Source organism: Delphinus delphis, chromosome 2 (assembly GCF_949987515.2).
Source record: "Delphinus delphis chromosome 2, mDelDel1.2, whole genome shotgun sequence".
NCBI classification, from domain to species: Eukaryota; Metazoa; Chordata; class Mammalia; order Artiodactyla; family Delphinidae; genus Delphinus; species Delphinus delphis.
The window spans coordinates 102,632,918-102,647,146 of record NC_082684.1 but is presented as its reverse complement, the minus strand read 5'-3'; the positions used below and the strand labels follow the sequence as shown (position 1 = coordinate 102,647,146).

At 50.3% G+C, this 14,229-nt stretch overlaps 1 protein-coding gene across 1 annotated transcript; it reads right to left on the bottom strand.

Moving 5' to 3' along the window:
* Positions 1 to 2,770: 2,770 nt before the first annotated feature.
* On the bottom strand, positions 2,771 to 6,271 carry TLNRD1 (talin rod domain containing 1). Its single transcript, XM_060005334.2, has one exon. The coding sequence runs from the start codon at positions 4,515 to 4,517 to the stop codon at positions 3,429 to 3,431; it is 1,089 nt and encodes a 362-aa protein (XP_059861317.1). The 5' UTR covers positions 4,518 to 6,271; the 3' UTR covers positions 2,771 to 3,428.
* Positions 6,272 to 14,229: the final 7,958 nt, after the last annotated feature.

Below are 14,229 nucleotides of genomic sequence, written 5' to 3'. Positions count from 1 at the left end.
CAGGAGGGGCTCTGGCAGGCGTTCTTCAAATCCTCTGCCTGACTGGCATGTTACCATAGTCACATTCATTCCGAAAAAAACAGGTGTTTCTGTTAAAATTAGCTGTTTCAAACTGTCAAATATTTTAGATCCCTATGCCAGCTTTAAAAAAAAAGTATCTGTAGAATAACCAATCAGGTGTACGTGATGTTTCCAGAATTATCAACTCTTTAGATATTTTTTGAGAAACATGACCCGAAATTAAAAAAAAAAAAAAAAGGGGTGGAGATGAGGATGGGGGAGAAACATACACACATAGACACACATACAGACACACACACAGAGACATACATAATTGTTGCATTTCCTAAAATCAACCCAGAATGAATAAGAAAAAGGCCAAGCTTCAACGGCCAAGACAGAGCTGTGCTTTTTCTAGCTAAGTCTTGTGTTTGAAAGCCTTTTGTCCCATTGACTTTGGTGGACCGTCATAAATAATGGCCTTTGTTCCAAGAACACACAGCCATGATTTCCTTCTCTTATAACCATTCAGAGAAAGCTTTTCAACATCCCTAGTCAGGATGGTGCCCACTAAGCCCGTGTAAGAAAACTTGCCCTCGGAAGTCAGAAGAGCCCAAGGACAGATGTCTTAAATTAACCCGTGTGGTTTAATTTAACAACAACCACCCCAAAAAATCAGGCCACTCTGATTTTATTCCTGGAAACAGTATCTCTGCTGCCCTTATTAAACCCAATGAAACAGGTCTGAGATGTTCCTTTTACAAAATCAGGGCTATTTCAAAAACAAGTTTAGCCACCTGGTACACTGGGAGAAAAGTTAAAATGTCAAAGAGCTGTGTGTGCCCAGCTAAGTGAGTGATACACACAGAAACACTGTGCATTCCTCACTCTGCTTTCCTGAAGCCTGCTGAAAACACACAAGCAGAATTCACTTCAAGCCACCTGCTGGATGAAAAATCCTAAGCTTTATCTTAGAGACAGAAGGAGGAAAAAAGAGGTCAACACATCACTGAACCTTTTAACTTCAGAGGACAGAGATTTTGACTACAAGTAAAAAAAAACCTTTAATATACAGAAATGTTAAAAGCAACTACCACTTAGCTAAGAAGAAGAGAAGTTTCAAAATTAATTTGGTGACTAGCTAGTTAACTGCATCCAAATAGATAGGAAAAGTGATTTTTTTGGCTTGCACTGTCCTGAAAATTGCTTCTGCAAGGAATGAGTCCAAGAAACAATTGGCAATTCTTTTTTTCCTAATCAGATACCAAATTTGCAGATTTCTGGCTCTGACTGTATTTTACTTTGTTCCTTTCAGTTGACTCTTTGTGATCTGCATAGGCTAAAAGAACCACACAGTTATAAACTTCAGCATTACTTATGTAAATTCAATGGATAAAAATAAGTAAAAATTCTTATATGCAAGCAGGATTGTCATTGGCACACGGGTTAGGTAGGTTTCCTTCCCTCAAATACTTCCTGAACCTGACTGATCCAGGCTTAAAGAAGGGCAGGGGGAGAGGAATAAACATGCAAGATCATTTTCATCTTTTAAAGACTTCAGAAATTTAAATCTACCAGGACCTAAGAGAGCAAAACAACTGCTCCCTTGACCGTTCTTAAGAATGTATACACTCGACCACTTGGAAGCCTTTTTCAAACTTCAGAGCTCAACAGTTGTAGTACACCCAACACAGGTTCAAGAGGTTCTATAGGCTGAACATGATGTTCATGTAATAATTACAGCCATTCAAGTAAAAACAGTCACCACAACTTTCCTCTCCAACATACCACTGTTGAAAAACCTTTCTTTTCAGATCTGTGCGAACTGCAAAGGCTTAGGCACGACAAATCCCAAAAAAAACGTAAATGGAGCAAATTTAAAGCGTGTATGAGTTCTATCCATGTGGCTCTCTCAGGATAATCACGGCAGATACATTTGTTATTTTTTCAGTGGGAAAATGTTCAAAACTCAGCTAGGGTCAGCAAAACCATACAGCCCCTCCCCCAAAAGATTTTTTTCTTAAAATTGTCTGCAGAAGGGACCAACTACCTTAAAATAACTCCAAATTTCATTGAACAAAGCATCCTTCCAACATACAATCAACCGGGGCATATCAGATCAAGGTCACAAAAAGAAGCCTTTGCCTGCAAACATGCTGTGGGTCTAGAAAGCTCTTCTCACACTTTCCAGAATACCTCTCCCTCTATTAAAACAGTCTAGAACACTCCACGTTTTTGTGTTGTTGTTTTCGCTTAAAATCATGAGCAACTGGATCTTGTCTGAACAGACCTGTCTTACTCTCGCTTGATGTACAGTACTTTTGCAGGTCCATACACAGATTCTCTGACCTGGGAAGGCTGGCATTCCACACAGGATTAGGAAGAGGCTTACCCTGAAAAAGACAGGCGGAATACAAATCAGACTGCAGTCAGTCTGAACCCTGTTCATAAGGACAGAAAAATCAGAGGGGACAAAGGAAGCAAAACTACCTTCCAGGAGAAACAGGAAAGAAAACCCACTCTAGCACTATACGTAATCCAACCATAAACGTGTCCCCTGCCTCTACAAGGAGAGTGTTACACACAGTTCTCTCTTCTTAAATTCTAGGCTGCTCAAAGACATTAACTCTTGACGAAAAAGCAGAAAGGGCTGAAGGTTGGGGACCCACCTCATTGCTCCCAAGCAAACTTTCCAGGGCGCCTTTCCATGGATGGCATGCAGCCTGCAACATTACAATGATTGAAAATCAACAATACTTGCAAAAAGCCATCTGAGAAACATAACATTTTATTAATAGATGAAATAAATACTCCAGTACATGCAAGGTAAAAACTTGACATGGGGGGGGGAATCATTCTATAGTGTAAATTAAAAAATAAAACACACACTCACAGTAGCTTTTCCCCCCATTTGCAAATCACATGGCAAAGTCATACTCTTTCCACACCAAGTATACGCCTAACCCATCACAACTGCTTAAAAAAATAACAACATACAAAAAAGGTAGCTACATCCATGTCTAAGGAGAGAAAACTGAGGTAACCTTTCTCTTAATTAGGGGGGGAAAAAAAAGACCAAAAAAGAAATGAACCCATGACCTCCTTCCTGCCCAATTAATAATAAAATTTAGTGGAGGAATTCCAGAAGGGGAGCCGGGGTAGGGGGCAGGGGTAATACCGCAACCAGCAGATGACACATCTTCCATCTCCTGGTGTGGGCTGCTGGGCACCGGGGGCCCTCCGAGTGCGAGTGCGTGTGTATATGGTCTGCATGGCCCTGCCTTCTGGAAGATTCCTCTCGAGCATTTAACATGGGGTGCGGGAGTTCACTTTTGATTTCTTTGGTATAAATGGAGAGGGGCAGAGAATAAGTATCTTCCTTTAGCCTGGGGGCGGGGGTGAAAGAATGGGATGAGGGTGGGAGGGTGCTAATTCACAGAATTGGAATTCACTGGCGGTAAAGTCCTGGGCGAAGACCTCTCCCTTAAAGCCTGAGATAGCAGGGTGCAGCCTTCAGACACGGCGCAGGCCGAGTTCCTCAGCCTCTCCCTGTGGTCCGACATCTTGGCGCCCCCGTCGGGGTGCTGCGCCAGATCCCTGAGGCACTGGGTCAGGAGTACGCAGGCCGACACCACACTCATGGCGCCGCCGAGGATGGCGGTCTGCACCGCCTTGCCCTCGGCGCTCACGGCCGCCGCGCGACCCAGGAACTGCGGCTCGGTGGCGAAGCCCACCAGTGCGCTAACCGCCTGCACTAACGGCCCGCTGAAAAGCGCGCAGCGGCTCCGGGCCAGCTCGCTGGGCGCCGCCTTCACCTCGCGCACGCAGGCCAGCAGCGCCGACGCACTCGTGCTCATGCACTTGACGCCAAGCTTGAACTGCTCGCGCGAAAAGCGGTCCCGGGACTTGTCGCTGGCCAGGGCGCACGCGTCCGTCAGGAACTTGAGGTTGCGCGACAGGCCCTGCGACACCTCCAGCAGCAGCTGCGGGGTCAGGTCGGCGAGCGGGGTGGCGCGCAGCACTGCGCAGCCCTGCTCCACCTCGTGGCGGCAGCGTGTCACGCGGTAGCGGTCCACCAGGCCCGGCTGCGCGGGCTGCGCGCCCGGCGTGGCCACAGCCGCCAGATAGGCCGCGTGGGCGGAGCACTCGGTCAAGGACACCACCAGGTCTCCCAGCTCCACCAGGCTGTCCCCCGCTTCCCCGAAGCGGCCCATGTTGAGCTGGCTCTGTACGTCGTGGGTGAGGATGGAGAGCCCCTTGGTGCGCGCGATGATGGTGTCCCGGCATTGCTCGAAGGACTCGGCGCCGGCACAAGCGGAGGCGGGGCCCTCGAAGAGCACGGGCCGCGCCTCGCTCGACAGCAGCAGCAGGTCGGCCACCAGCTGCATCTTGCCCTTGCAGTGGTCGCAGACAGACACCAGCCTCTTCCGGGGCTGCGAGCAAGCCCCGCCGACGGCGCTCGCTGGAGCCGGAGAAGCCGCCTCGCCAGTGGGCTTCCCAGCGCTGCCGCTAGCCATCGCGCCCGGGGGGCACTGGCATGCCGCTGGGGAGCCCGCTACCACCGCCGCTGCCGATGCCGCCGCCCCCGCGGCCGTCGCGACTCAGCTGGCCAAGGCCGGGGTGCCTTCCCCGCACCATCATGCCATCCACCGCCGCGGGCAGAGGGCACTGGGCTGCGGCGGCCGGAGCCCGGGCGGCGCGGAGCGGGCCCGGGGGCCAGAGAACGCAGGAGGCTCTTCGGGGCGCGGGGAGGGGGCGCAGCGTTCGGCCTCTTGGAGGGCTTGCAGGAACCATGAACCGGAGCAGAGCAAACTCACAGACCGCGCTCCTCGTCGCCGGACTGCCAGGAAAGTCCCTTCTGCTGGGCTGCCTCCGCCGCCGCCGCCGCCGCCGCCTTCCTGGGCATGGCCCGGTCCGACCGCCCGAGCGGGGGGGAGGGGGGGAGGGGGGCGGGAGAGGGAAGCTGGGAGTTGTCCTTCCTTCCTTCCTTTGAAATCAAAATCCTTTCCTCGGGGAGGAGCGCGGGCGGCGTCTCAGGCGGGCTCTGCTGTCAGCCACCTCGGGCTCGGCGGCGCACGTGGGCTTCAGGCGCCCAGACACCGCCAGGCTGCACTTCCCCGCGACGGCGGCCGGGGCTGGCCCTCTGGGACGCGCGGCCACCCCGTGGGCATCTCCTGCCTCCCGCTCTCGGGAAGCGGCGCCGGCGGCGGCGGCAGGGCCGAGGGTGTGGCCGATGCTGGCGCGGCCGAGTCAGAGTCGGGCGGGAGCCTGCACTGATTGCGCTCAGCGGCCGCCCCGCTCGCGCTCTCGCCCGCCCGCCGCGCCCGGGCGTGCCGGGAGCCGCGGCGGCCCCTTCCCGCCTCGGCGGTTCACAGAGCGCGGCTCGGCGCCGAGGCGGCACGCCCTCCCGGACCGCGCGCCCCGCGGCCCGCCGCCGGCTGTCGGCGCGAGTCCATCCCCGTCGCCTCCGCCTCGCCTTGGGCCCGCAGCGGCTGAGCTCTCCCGAGACCCCGGGCCCTGCGCATCGGACGTCGCCGCGCGCGTCTCCCCGGCGGCCCGGCCAACTCAGAAGGTCCCCGCGGCGCTGCGGCAACTCGCCCGGGCCCCGGCTCCTGCCATTTTTGTCAACCTCCAACTTCCGAGCGAGCCGGGAGAAACTGAAAGGAAGGGCGGGGGCCGAAAAGCAGAGGGGAAAACACCCGCTTCCTCTCCCCGCGCGGCTTCACCTCTGAGCGCGGCCGTGGGTGCGCCCCCGCCCGCTCGCCCTCCGGGGCTGCTGGAGGCTTTTCCTCTTCCCGGCCGCGCCTCGCCCCCCAGCTCGCCACCGCCGCCGCCGCCGCCGCCTCGGCCGTAACCTCCCTGGAGCCTATAGAAATCTTTTGTGTGGCGTCACCGCCTTTCGTTTAAATCCCGCTTCCTCCTCTCGCCCTTCCTCCCGCCCCCTCCGCCGCTCCCGGATGCTTGCGCGATGCGCTGCTCCTCCCCCGGGAAGCTGGGTGGCAGCGGGGGGACGCCCCAGCCCAACGCGGACGCCGGCGGCGCCCGGCCGGTGGTCCCCGGCGGAGAGTCGGGGGGAGCGGACCGGAGGCAGGCCCGCCCGGGCTGGGGGCTCGGCGCACACTCTTGGAAGACCGGGCCACAGCCGCCAGTTTGCCATACGTAAACTCTCAGCCCAACCGGGGGGCTCCACGCCTCTTCCTCGCCCAGGGAGCAAGTCTAAAAGGTGGCCTGTGTTCTGGACCGAAGAGAGGAGGACGCTCGATACCATCCCCTAGAGGTTTGCTGGGGTCCGGTCATCGCTTTTTGCGGGACGTCGACCGGTTTGCCAAGCTCTCCCCCGCCCTTTGTCGTGTTTGATCCTCTTCCACGGTGGGATTCTGGAGGGGCTGTGCGGGATGAGAAAAGAGACCTGGAGATGGAGCCCGCAGAGCCGGGCTAGACGCTTCCCGCTTCCGCCCTTTAACTAAATAGCCCTTGTATAGTTAGAGCGCGAACTTTGAACCAGACTTCCTGGGGTCAGTCTTCCCCCAGCCATTTATGAGTTGTGTGACCTTTTGCAAGTTATCTCTCCAAGTATCCGTTTTCTCCTTTCGAAATCAGATACTGTGGACTGACCGCCTGAGTACTGGGCTCATAAATGTAGCTCTTAGACTTACGAGCCTTCACCGGCACAGTTTGCCCTCATAACTTCTGTGTCTCCAGCTGTATAATGGAATAATAGTGGCCACAGTGAAATAAGAGAAACAGCCTTTGAAGGTTATTCCCATTTTACAGATAAGGAAAGTGATGCTCAGGTGCCTTAAGTGCCTTCCTAAGGTCAAGAAGAGAGCAAATGCATGAGCAGGGAGCCCACCGCCAACCTCATTTTCTTTTTACCCAGTCCTTACTCTTCAGGAAGTGGTGGAAGCATCTAGGCTTCCCCCATTCCCCCCACCCAGGGGTCCCCCCACCTCTTAGTCCTGAAACACGTCTAGGTGCCCAGCCCAGCACAAGCTGGGTGTGTCCAGCCAACGGAAAGTTTTGTTCTTCTGCCCCTTCCTCGGACCTGGTGTCACCTTTTTTCAACCAGTTGTAAATGTCACTTGTAACTAGGATGACCTTGCGATTTATTGTCCAACCCGAAAGAGTTTCGAGAGTGACTGTGAGACATGTTACTAATAAATTAACCGGTAGCAACAGATCCAAACCTAAATAGATAGTCACCCTGCTTATATCAGTAACTTAAAGGGTCCTTATATATCTTCTAAAATCTAAATGAACCCGCTTATTTTGCAAACCAAGGCCAATAAAACTGCCGATTTTCTAAACTAGTAGCAATTCCTGTAGGATTAATCCCTTTTATTTTTCTACCAGAGAAAAACTGTTGGGTAAGTCAAGGTCTTTCCATGGTAACCCATCCTAGCATCCTAGTCCGACTTAGCTCTGAAAACGTATGAGAAAGTCAGACCCTTCCCTCCATGCCGTGTTTATTCATGAAACTGCTCTGGGATCAGGGAATTTTTTTTCCAAAGCCACTTGGTGCCGCTGAGGTCAGGGGCACCTGACCTCTTCCTTTTCTTCTACATAGGCGCTTTCTATGGTTGGTGTTGCTGGAAATCTTGTACCCCAGCAATGAGCTGTGTGACACCTAAAATGTCTCGCTGTATTCAGTGACGTTTGGTTTAGTTTTTTAAATCGGATGGGATTGGTTTCTTGGCCCTACCTGCTTCATTTTTCAGATGTGGCATCTCTTCCTAAACTAATCCTTTCCAGATACTGACTCCACCTTCCTCTAGGTCACCTTTACTTTGTGCCATCTTTCATCCACTCTACAAACACTGGGCACCTACACTGTGCCAGGCCCTGTTAGAAAATAAGTAATGTGAGGGCTCTACCCCCTCTGAAGAGTAGAGTCCAGAGAGAGCAACAGGGAAAACAGGTCATCACAGCTTCACTATTGGTCTAGTGAGAGCACAGAGTCAAGAAACTAGAGTCGAGAGAGTGATACTCACCAGACAGTCCGGTTGCAATTAGGCAGGACCGTGTCATCAGTTCTGAGCAATGAAATGTAAGTGGTGGTGATGTGCGTTATCTGGGACGGAGGCTGTGGAAAGCCGATCTGTAATTCTCCACTCTCCTCCCCTGCTGCAGCTGCTCGGCAGACTGTTCTAGGTGGTGCAGCTGAAAGATGATGGGGCCTCCATAAGCCTAGGTGACCGTGGAGCAGACCCTCTACTGACTGTGTGGGACATGTAACATGAGCAAAGAGTAAACTCACGGTGAAGCCACTGAGATTTGAGGGTTGTTTGTTGCTGAAGCATATTTTCCTCTAACTGGATTAACAGAGGAAGGCAGCATCTACCCCTAGACTCACAGCAGTAAGGGCTTTTTCTGTAGAAAACGCCACCCGGTACTTCTTCTAATCCTCTTTTAAAATTCAAATATGATATGAGCCAAAGGTACCGTGCAAAGTATTTTCCATTCAAGTGAAAATTGACAGAAGCAAGGTGCAAAAATTGTGGGCTGAAGGACTGGCTGGCGGAAGGTGAATGGAACAGACAGGAGGAAGCTGGGGGCTGTACAGAAAATGGCTTGGCCACTGGAGAATGTATTCTCAGTGCCCAGCTCAGGGCCAACACGTAGTAGGCATTTAATAAATAGATGAATGAACAAGATGCAAATAGAGAGCTGACCGAGGATTTGGGGAGGAAAGGTGGAAATGACAAAGGCCAGATTAGGGAAAAATCCTGTCCTTCCTTCTTTGCCTATTCCAGTAGGTGCATCCTCCGCCTGGACTTTAAGCAGGTATAAGACAACAGTATGAGCCTCTGATTTTCTTGTGTGTGTGGGGGGGTAAAATATTCATAACATAGAATTCACCATTTGGCCATTTTTGTGAACCTAGCCACAGGTCCGTGGTATTAAGTGCGTTCACATTGTCGTGCAATCATCACCACCATCCATCTCCAGAAACCTTTCATCTTCTCAAACTGAAATTCTGTACCCACTAAACGGTAACTCCTCATTCCCCTGGAAGCCACCATTCTGCTTTCTATCTCTATACATGTGACTATTCTAAGTAACTTATGTAAGTGGAATCATATAATATTTGTTCTTTTCTGTCTGACTTATTTCACTTAGAATAATGTCTTCGTGGTTCACTGATACTGTCACGTGTGTCCGAATTTTTTTCCCTTTTAAGACTGAATAATTTTCCATTGTATGTATCTAGCCCTATTGGGTTTTGATACCCAACTTTCACACTGCGCTCCAGATTTTAGCAGACTAACAACCAAGCTGTGTCTGGTCTACAGTGCCACCTGGTGGTCAGTAAGGGGCATTCTCTGCCCTAATGTATCTTTCCTTTGCAGCAGTGTCGCTGTTCCGTTTTTGTGCTCTTAGGTGGGCCAGTTCATTCTCAGGCATTCTTTCTTACACGTGGCCAAGCATCGTCCTTAATATCTTCCTTTCAATGTCTCTTCTAAAGGAGAGAAATTTATATCTGGAAAAATTTGCCCCTAACCCTCCTTCTCCCTGATTTCACTCATCCCCACAGGTGATGAATGACGGTCTGACATACATTGGACTACAGCTCATTTAAGGAGCAGGGTCACTGTGTGACAGGTCACTCTCCTAACCCAGCATGTCCTCTTTCTGGTGTATTTTGTTTCCATACAATAAGAGCACCTGGGCAGGATCTCATCCATCACTCCCAGATACCACCCTCTCCCCCCACCACCTTCCACCCTCCCTCCCTCCGTGCTGTCTCTGTTCACCTGAAGCTGAGTGTGTGAGAGAGGCCTGTGTGTAGGACCAGTCATAGCATGGCAGGCACACCTGAGCCTTCAGGTCCGAAGATCTGGGAGATCTGGAACTTTCTGCGATCTAGTTTACCAGGGATCCCTACATGGAGGTGAAGGTTGCTTTCACGGATAAATTCTCTACCCCATTTCCCTACTGGTTAATGATCTTTGGATGTATTTTCCATTTTCCAGAATTCTGTAGGGGAGAAAAAATAAGTACTGAGATCTAGTCTCCCCAGATCCTTCACATGGAGCCTCCCTGACCCCAAGACATACTCAGGCATTTCTGTTCCCTTGTGCCTACTGTGCTGTGTGCCCAGCTTCAGTGTGGCCATGAGCATAGTGTATTTGTAGCTGTCAGCTTAACTCTCTCCCCACCACCCTGTCATCTCTTTAAGGACAGGACTTGATCTATTCATCTCTTCCCCACACCCAGTGCATTGCGTGGTTGTCAATAAATGTCTGTGGAAGTAATAAATTAATGAATTAATTCATGTGCAGTTCTCTGCAAGGAAGACATCCTTTCATTGAACCCAAATCCTGTTGCCCGCAGCTCTTACTCAGTAATGGACAGAGTCATGGACATTCATGAACCCACAGCAGGGGCGCGGCCTGTGTGTGATCGTGATCTACCGCTCACAGCTCTAAGGTTGAATGCTTGACCTTTGCTTAGCAAGTGTGTTCACCCCATTTCTCTTACCAGCTTGTTTTGGAGGGTCCAGGAAGCTAATTCTTTGGAAACAGAGATTGTGAGTTCTCTAAACGTAATTGCATATATCTGTGCTGCAACGTATAGGTGATGTTTCAGATAACACAGATAAAATTCCTACCTTTTCCTCTTAGGAGAGGAATTCAAATCACTTCCGTAAATTTTCCAGGCATTTGCAGTATTACAGACAATTTGAATTAAGTGTATTATTCTGAGAATTTCAGTTGAAACTAGACTTTTTTTTCTTACATGTTGGTGAAGAGAACAGTATCAATCAGTATTTTAGGAGCATTGGTGCATTTATGTGGGTTCCCCACCCCATTTTTTTTTTTTTTTTTTTTTTTGCGGCACACGGGCCTCTCACTGCTGTGGTCTTTCCCATTGCGGAGCACAGGCTCCGGACGCGCAGGCTCAGCGGCCATGGCTCACGGGCCCAGCCGCTCCGCGGCATGTGGGCTCTTCCCGGGCCGGGGCACGAACCCGTGTCCCCTGCATCGGCAGGCGGACTCTCAACCACTGCGCCACCAGGGAAGCCCAAACACAAGTGTTTTTGCTTGTTTGTTTGTTTTTGGAGTATGGTTGCTTTACAATGTTGTGTTAGCCTCCACTGCACAACAAAACGAATCAGCCATACACATACGGATATCCCCTCCCTTTTGGACTTCCCTCCCATTTAGGTCACCACAGTGCATTACTAGCGTTCCCTGTGCTACAGGTATGTTCCCATCAGCTGTCTATCTTATACATAGTGTCAATAATATAATATGTGTCAATCCCAGTCTCCCAGTTCCTCCCACCCCACCCCCCCTTTCCCTCTTACAAACACAAGTTTTAAGTGTTAAATTTAATGGTACGAGTCCTGCTCTCAAGTAATGATGGTGACCAGGAACAGACACCCACCCCAGCCTGGGACCATCACATCCTCTCCTGGAAATCTGTAATTGTAGTCAAAAGATAATCGGTTAGTTGCTACATGCGAGTAAATAGAAAGCTCAGGAGATACCTGGGGACTCTTCTCGCACCGAGGTAAAAAGTACTAAAGTAAAGAATGATAAATGGTCATGGCCTCCCCTGTCTCTGCCTCAGCCCCAACCTCAGGACCCTCTTCCCATGATTCCCCATTATTCAGACTTTAAAGGGTTAATATTTGGCACCCTAGAGCCTCCAGAACCGAGCTGTACCCTTCAGGGTACAGGGTACCTTCTCGGTCCTGAATAGCTGGAAACTGTGCCATTCCAGTTTTTCAATAGTTTGAATATCATCCCTGCTTGATTACAGATATTGCTAGACATCCTTGTGTGCTGTGGCGTGACACAAGCCAGGAGGAGCCCAGCTGAGGCCACCTAAGATGGAGCGTAGATGGGGGCTTGGTTTTACCATCTGCAGTCATTGAACCACTTAGAGGTACGGTTAGTATTAAACCCCGGGGCAACGGTGGCCGCATTTAAGCCATGACCACACAATCTCTTTCACTTCTGTCCCCTCCTCTCCTGCCCTACTACACGGCCTCAGATCAGGTTCACACTCTTATCTCATCCCATCTGAGCATTCCTGCCTCCAGACTCGTTTTCAACGAGTCTTCCATCTGGCCTCCAGTTTAACTCTCCTGAGTGCCTTGACGATTAACCCAGATAGAGATGGTGCTACACTGGGAGAGAGATACACCTCGTCATCCGATAGACCTGGGCTGGGATTCTTGCCTGCCACTTCACAAGCTGTATGACCTCAGACAAATGACGCCATTCCAAAACCAGGGTTTCCTCTTGTTTAGCATAGGGATATTATCATCATCGTATGATCCCGTCAGGTCCTGACCTCCTGCAATCTGCATTATACTTGCTGTGTATTGTTTATGTCCCCTGCTAGCTTGCAGGCTCTGTAGTGCAGGGACTTTCTCATAGTCATCTTTCTTTCCATCAGTGCCCCCATGCGGTTCTTGAGTGACAGTAGACCCTTAGTAAAAATACACTCTCGCAGGGTTGAACTGAATCAAGTTCCAAACCTCAAATCGGTGAAAATGCCATCAATCCAGATGTTTGCACATCACTGGATAATAAACTGAATTGATTTCCTCCTTAGATGAAAGGAGCCCTGGAATTTTGTCTTACACAACTTCTGTAAAACACTGAACGCCTTTTTTTTTTTTCTCTCTCTGTATCACTGGATACTACGGACCAGGAATCCCAGCACTTTTGCACCTTAACTTGGCAGCTGGCAAAGTGAGCAGGGTGACCCCTCCCAGCAGAGCGCATGATCGGCCACAGCTGTGCATGTTTTTTAGCATGACTGCACCAGGACAGGGCACTGAGCCACTGGGTGGAGCAACGCGCTCTGGGGAGAAAGCTTATGACATTTCCCCTATGATTTCAGAAAAGAAAAGAAAAGAAAAAAACTTTTTTTCTTATGAGTTGTTTCTGCTCAATGTCAATAGGAAATGGCACAGCGTGTATACATACAGATGTATGCACGCTATCAGCCACTCTACAGTGGGAGAGCTTTAAACTTCAATGGTCCTAAGCTTGAAGGTGAGGCAGACATTGTTAACTAATAGTTACCTGTTCAACGTCCACTTCCTCTTTTCCCTTAATAACAGAATCCCAGTTTTATTTGGAGTGACGATGTAGACAGCCAGAAGACAGCCTCCCTGAGAAGGCTAGGTTCCAGCCCATGAGATGTAAACAGAAGTGCTGTGTGGAACATCCAAGTAGGCTGCTTAAAAGAAGCTGACTCGGGCTTCCCTGGTGGCGCAGTGGTTGAGAGTCCGCCTGCCAATGCAGGGGACACGGGTTCGGGTAGATCCCGCATGCCGCGGAACGGCTGGGCCTGTGAGCCATGGCCGCTGAGGCTGCACGTCCGGAGCCTGTGCTCCGCAACAGGAGAGGCCACAACAGTGAGAGGCCCGCGTACCGCAGAAAACAAAAAAACAAAAACAAAAGAAGCTGAGTCCATTAAAAGTTGCGCTCCTATTGGCTTTCCTTCCTTCCTCCTTCCTCTGGATGAATGCCATCTTGATGGCTAGGGCTCCAGTAGCTATTTAGGAACTTGTGACCTTGAGGATGGAAGCCACAGGCCAGTGTGATGGAACAGGATGAGAAAAAGACTAGGTACCAGATGACCAAAGAGCCAAAATACCAGCCCTAGATGCTTAGTATCCAACTGTTTCTGTGAAAGAAAAATCAAACAGTAACAACAACCAAAAAAAAAAAAAAAAAAGAACAGTAACAACAACACTCTCTTGTCTTGTTTAAGCCACAAATTCAGCTTTCTCTTATATGTAGCCTATAATCTTATCCAAGCAAGATATATTAGCTTGCTAAGGGCTGCCATAACAAAGTACAGACCAGGTGGCTTAAACAACAGAAATTTATTTTCTCACTATTCTGGAGGGTGAAGTCCCAGATCAAGGTGTCAGCAGGGTTGGTTTCTTCTGAGACCTCTCTCCTCGGCTTGTAAATGGCCATCTCCTCCCTGTGTCTTCACGTGGTCTCCCCTCTATACATGACTGTGTCCAAATTTCCTCTTCTTTTACAAGGACACCAGTCATATTGGATCCGGGTCCACCCTAACAACATTTTAACTTAATGACCTCTTTAAAGAGCCTGTCTACAGATACAGTCACATTCTGAGGTCCTGAGGAGTTAGGACTTCAACATATGAAATTCGGGGGGGTACAATTCAGCCCATAACACAAGGCATGAATAAAGAGGTTTATTATGGCTCTTTTTTTTTTCTTTTGGT

Bases quoted from the DNA above. Each gene is read 5' to 3' on its own strand.
- TLNRD1 (XM_060005334.2), bottom strand. From the start codon at position 4,517: ATGGCTAGCGGCAGCGCTGGGAAGCCCACTGGCGAGGCGGCTTCTCCG.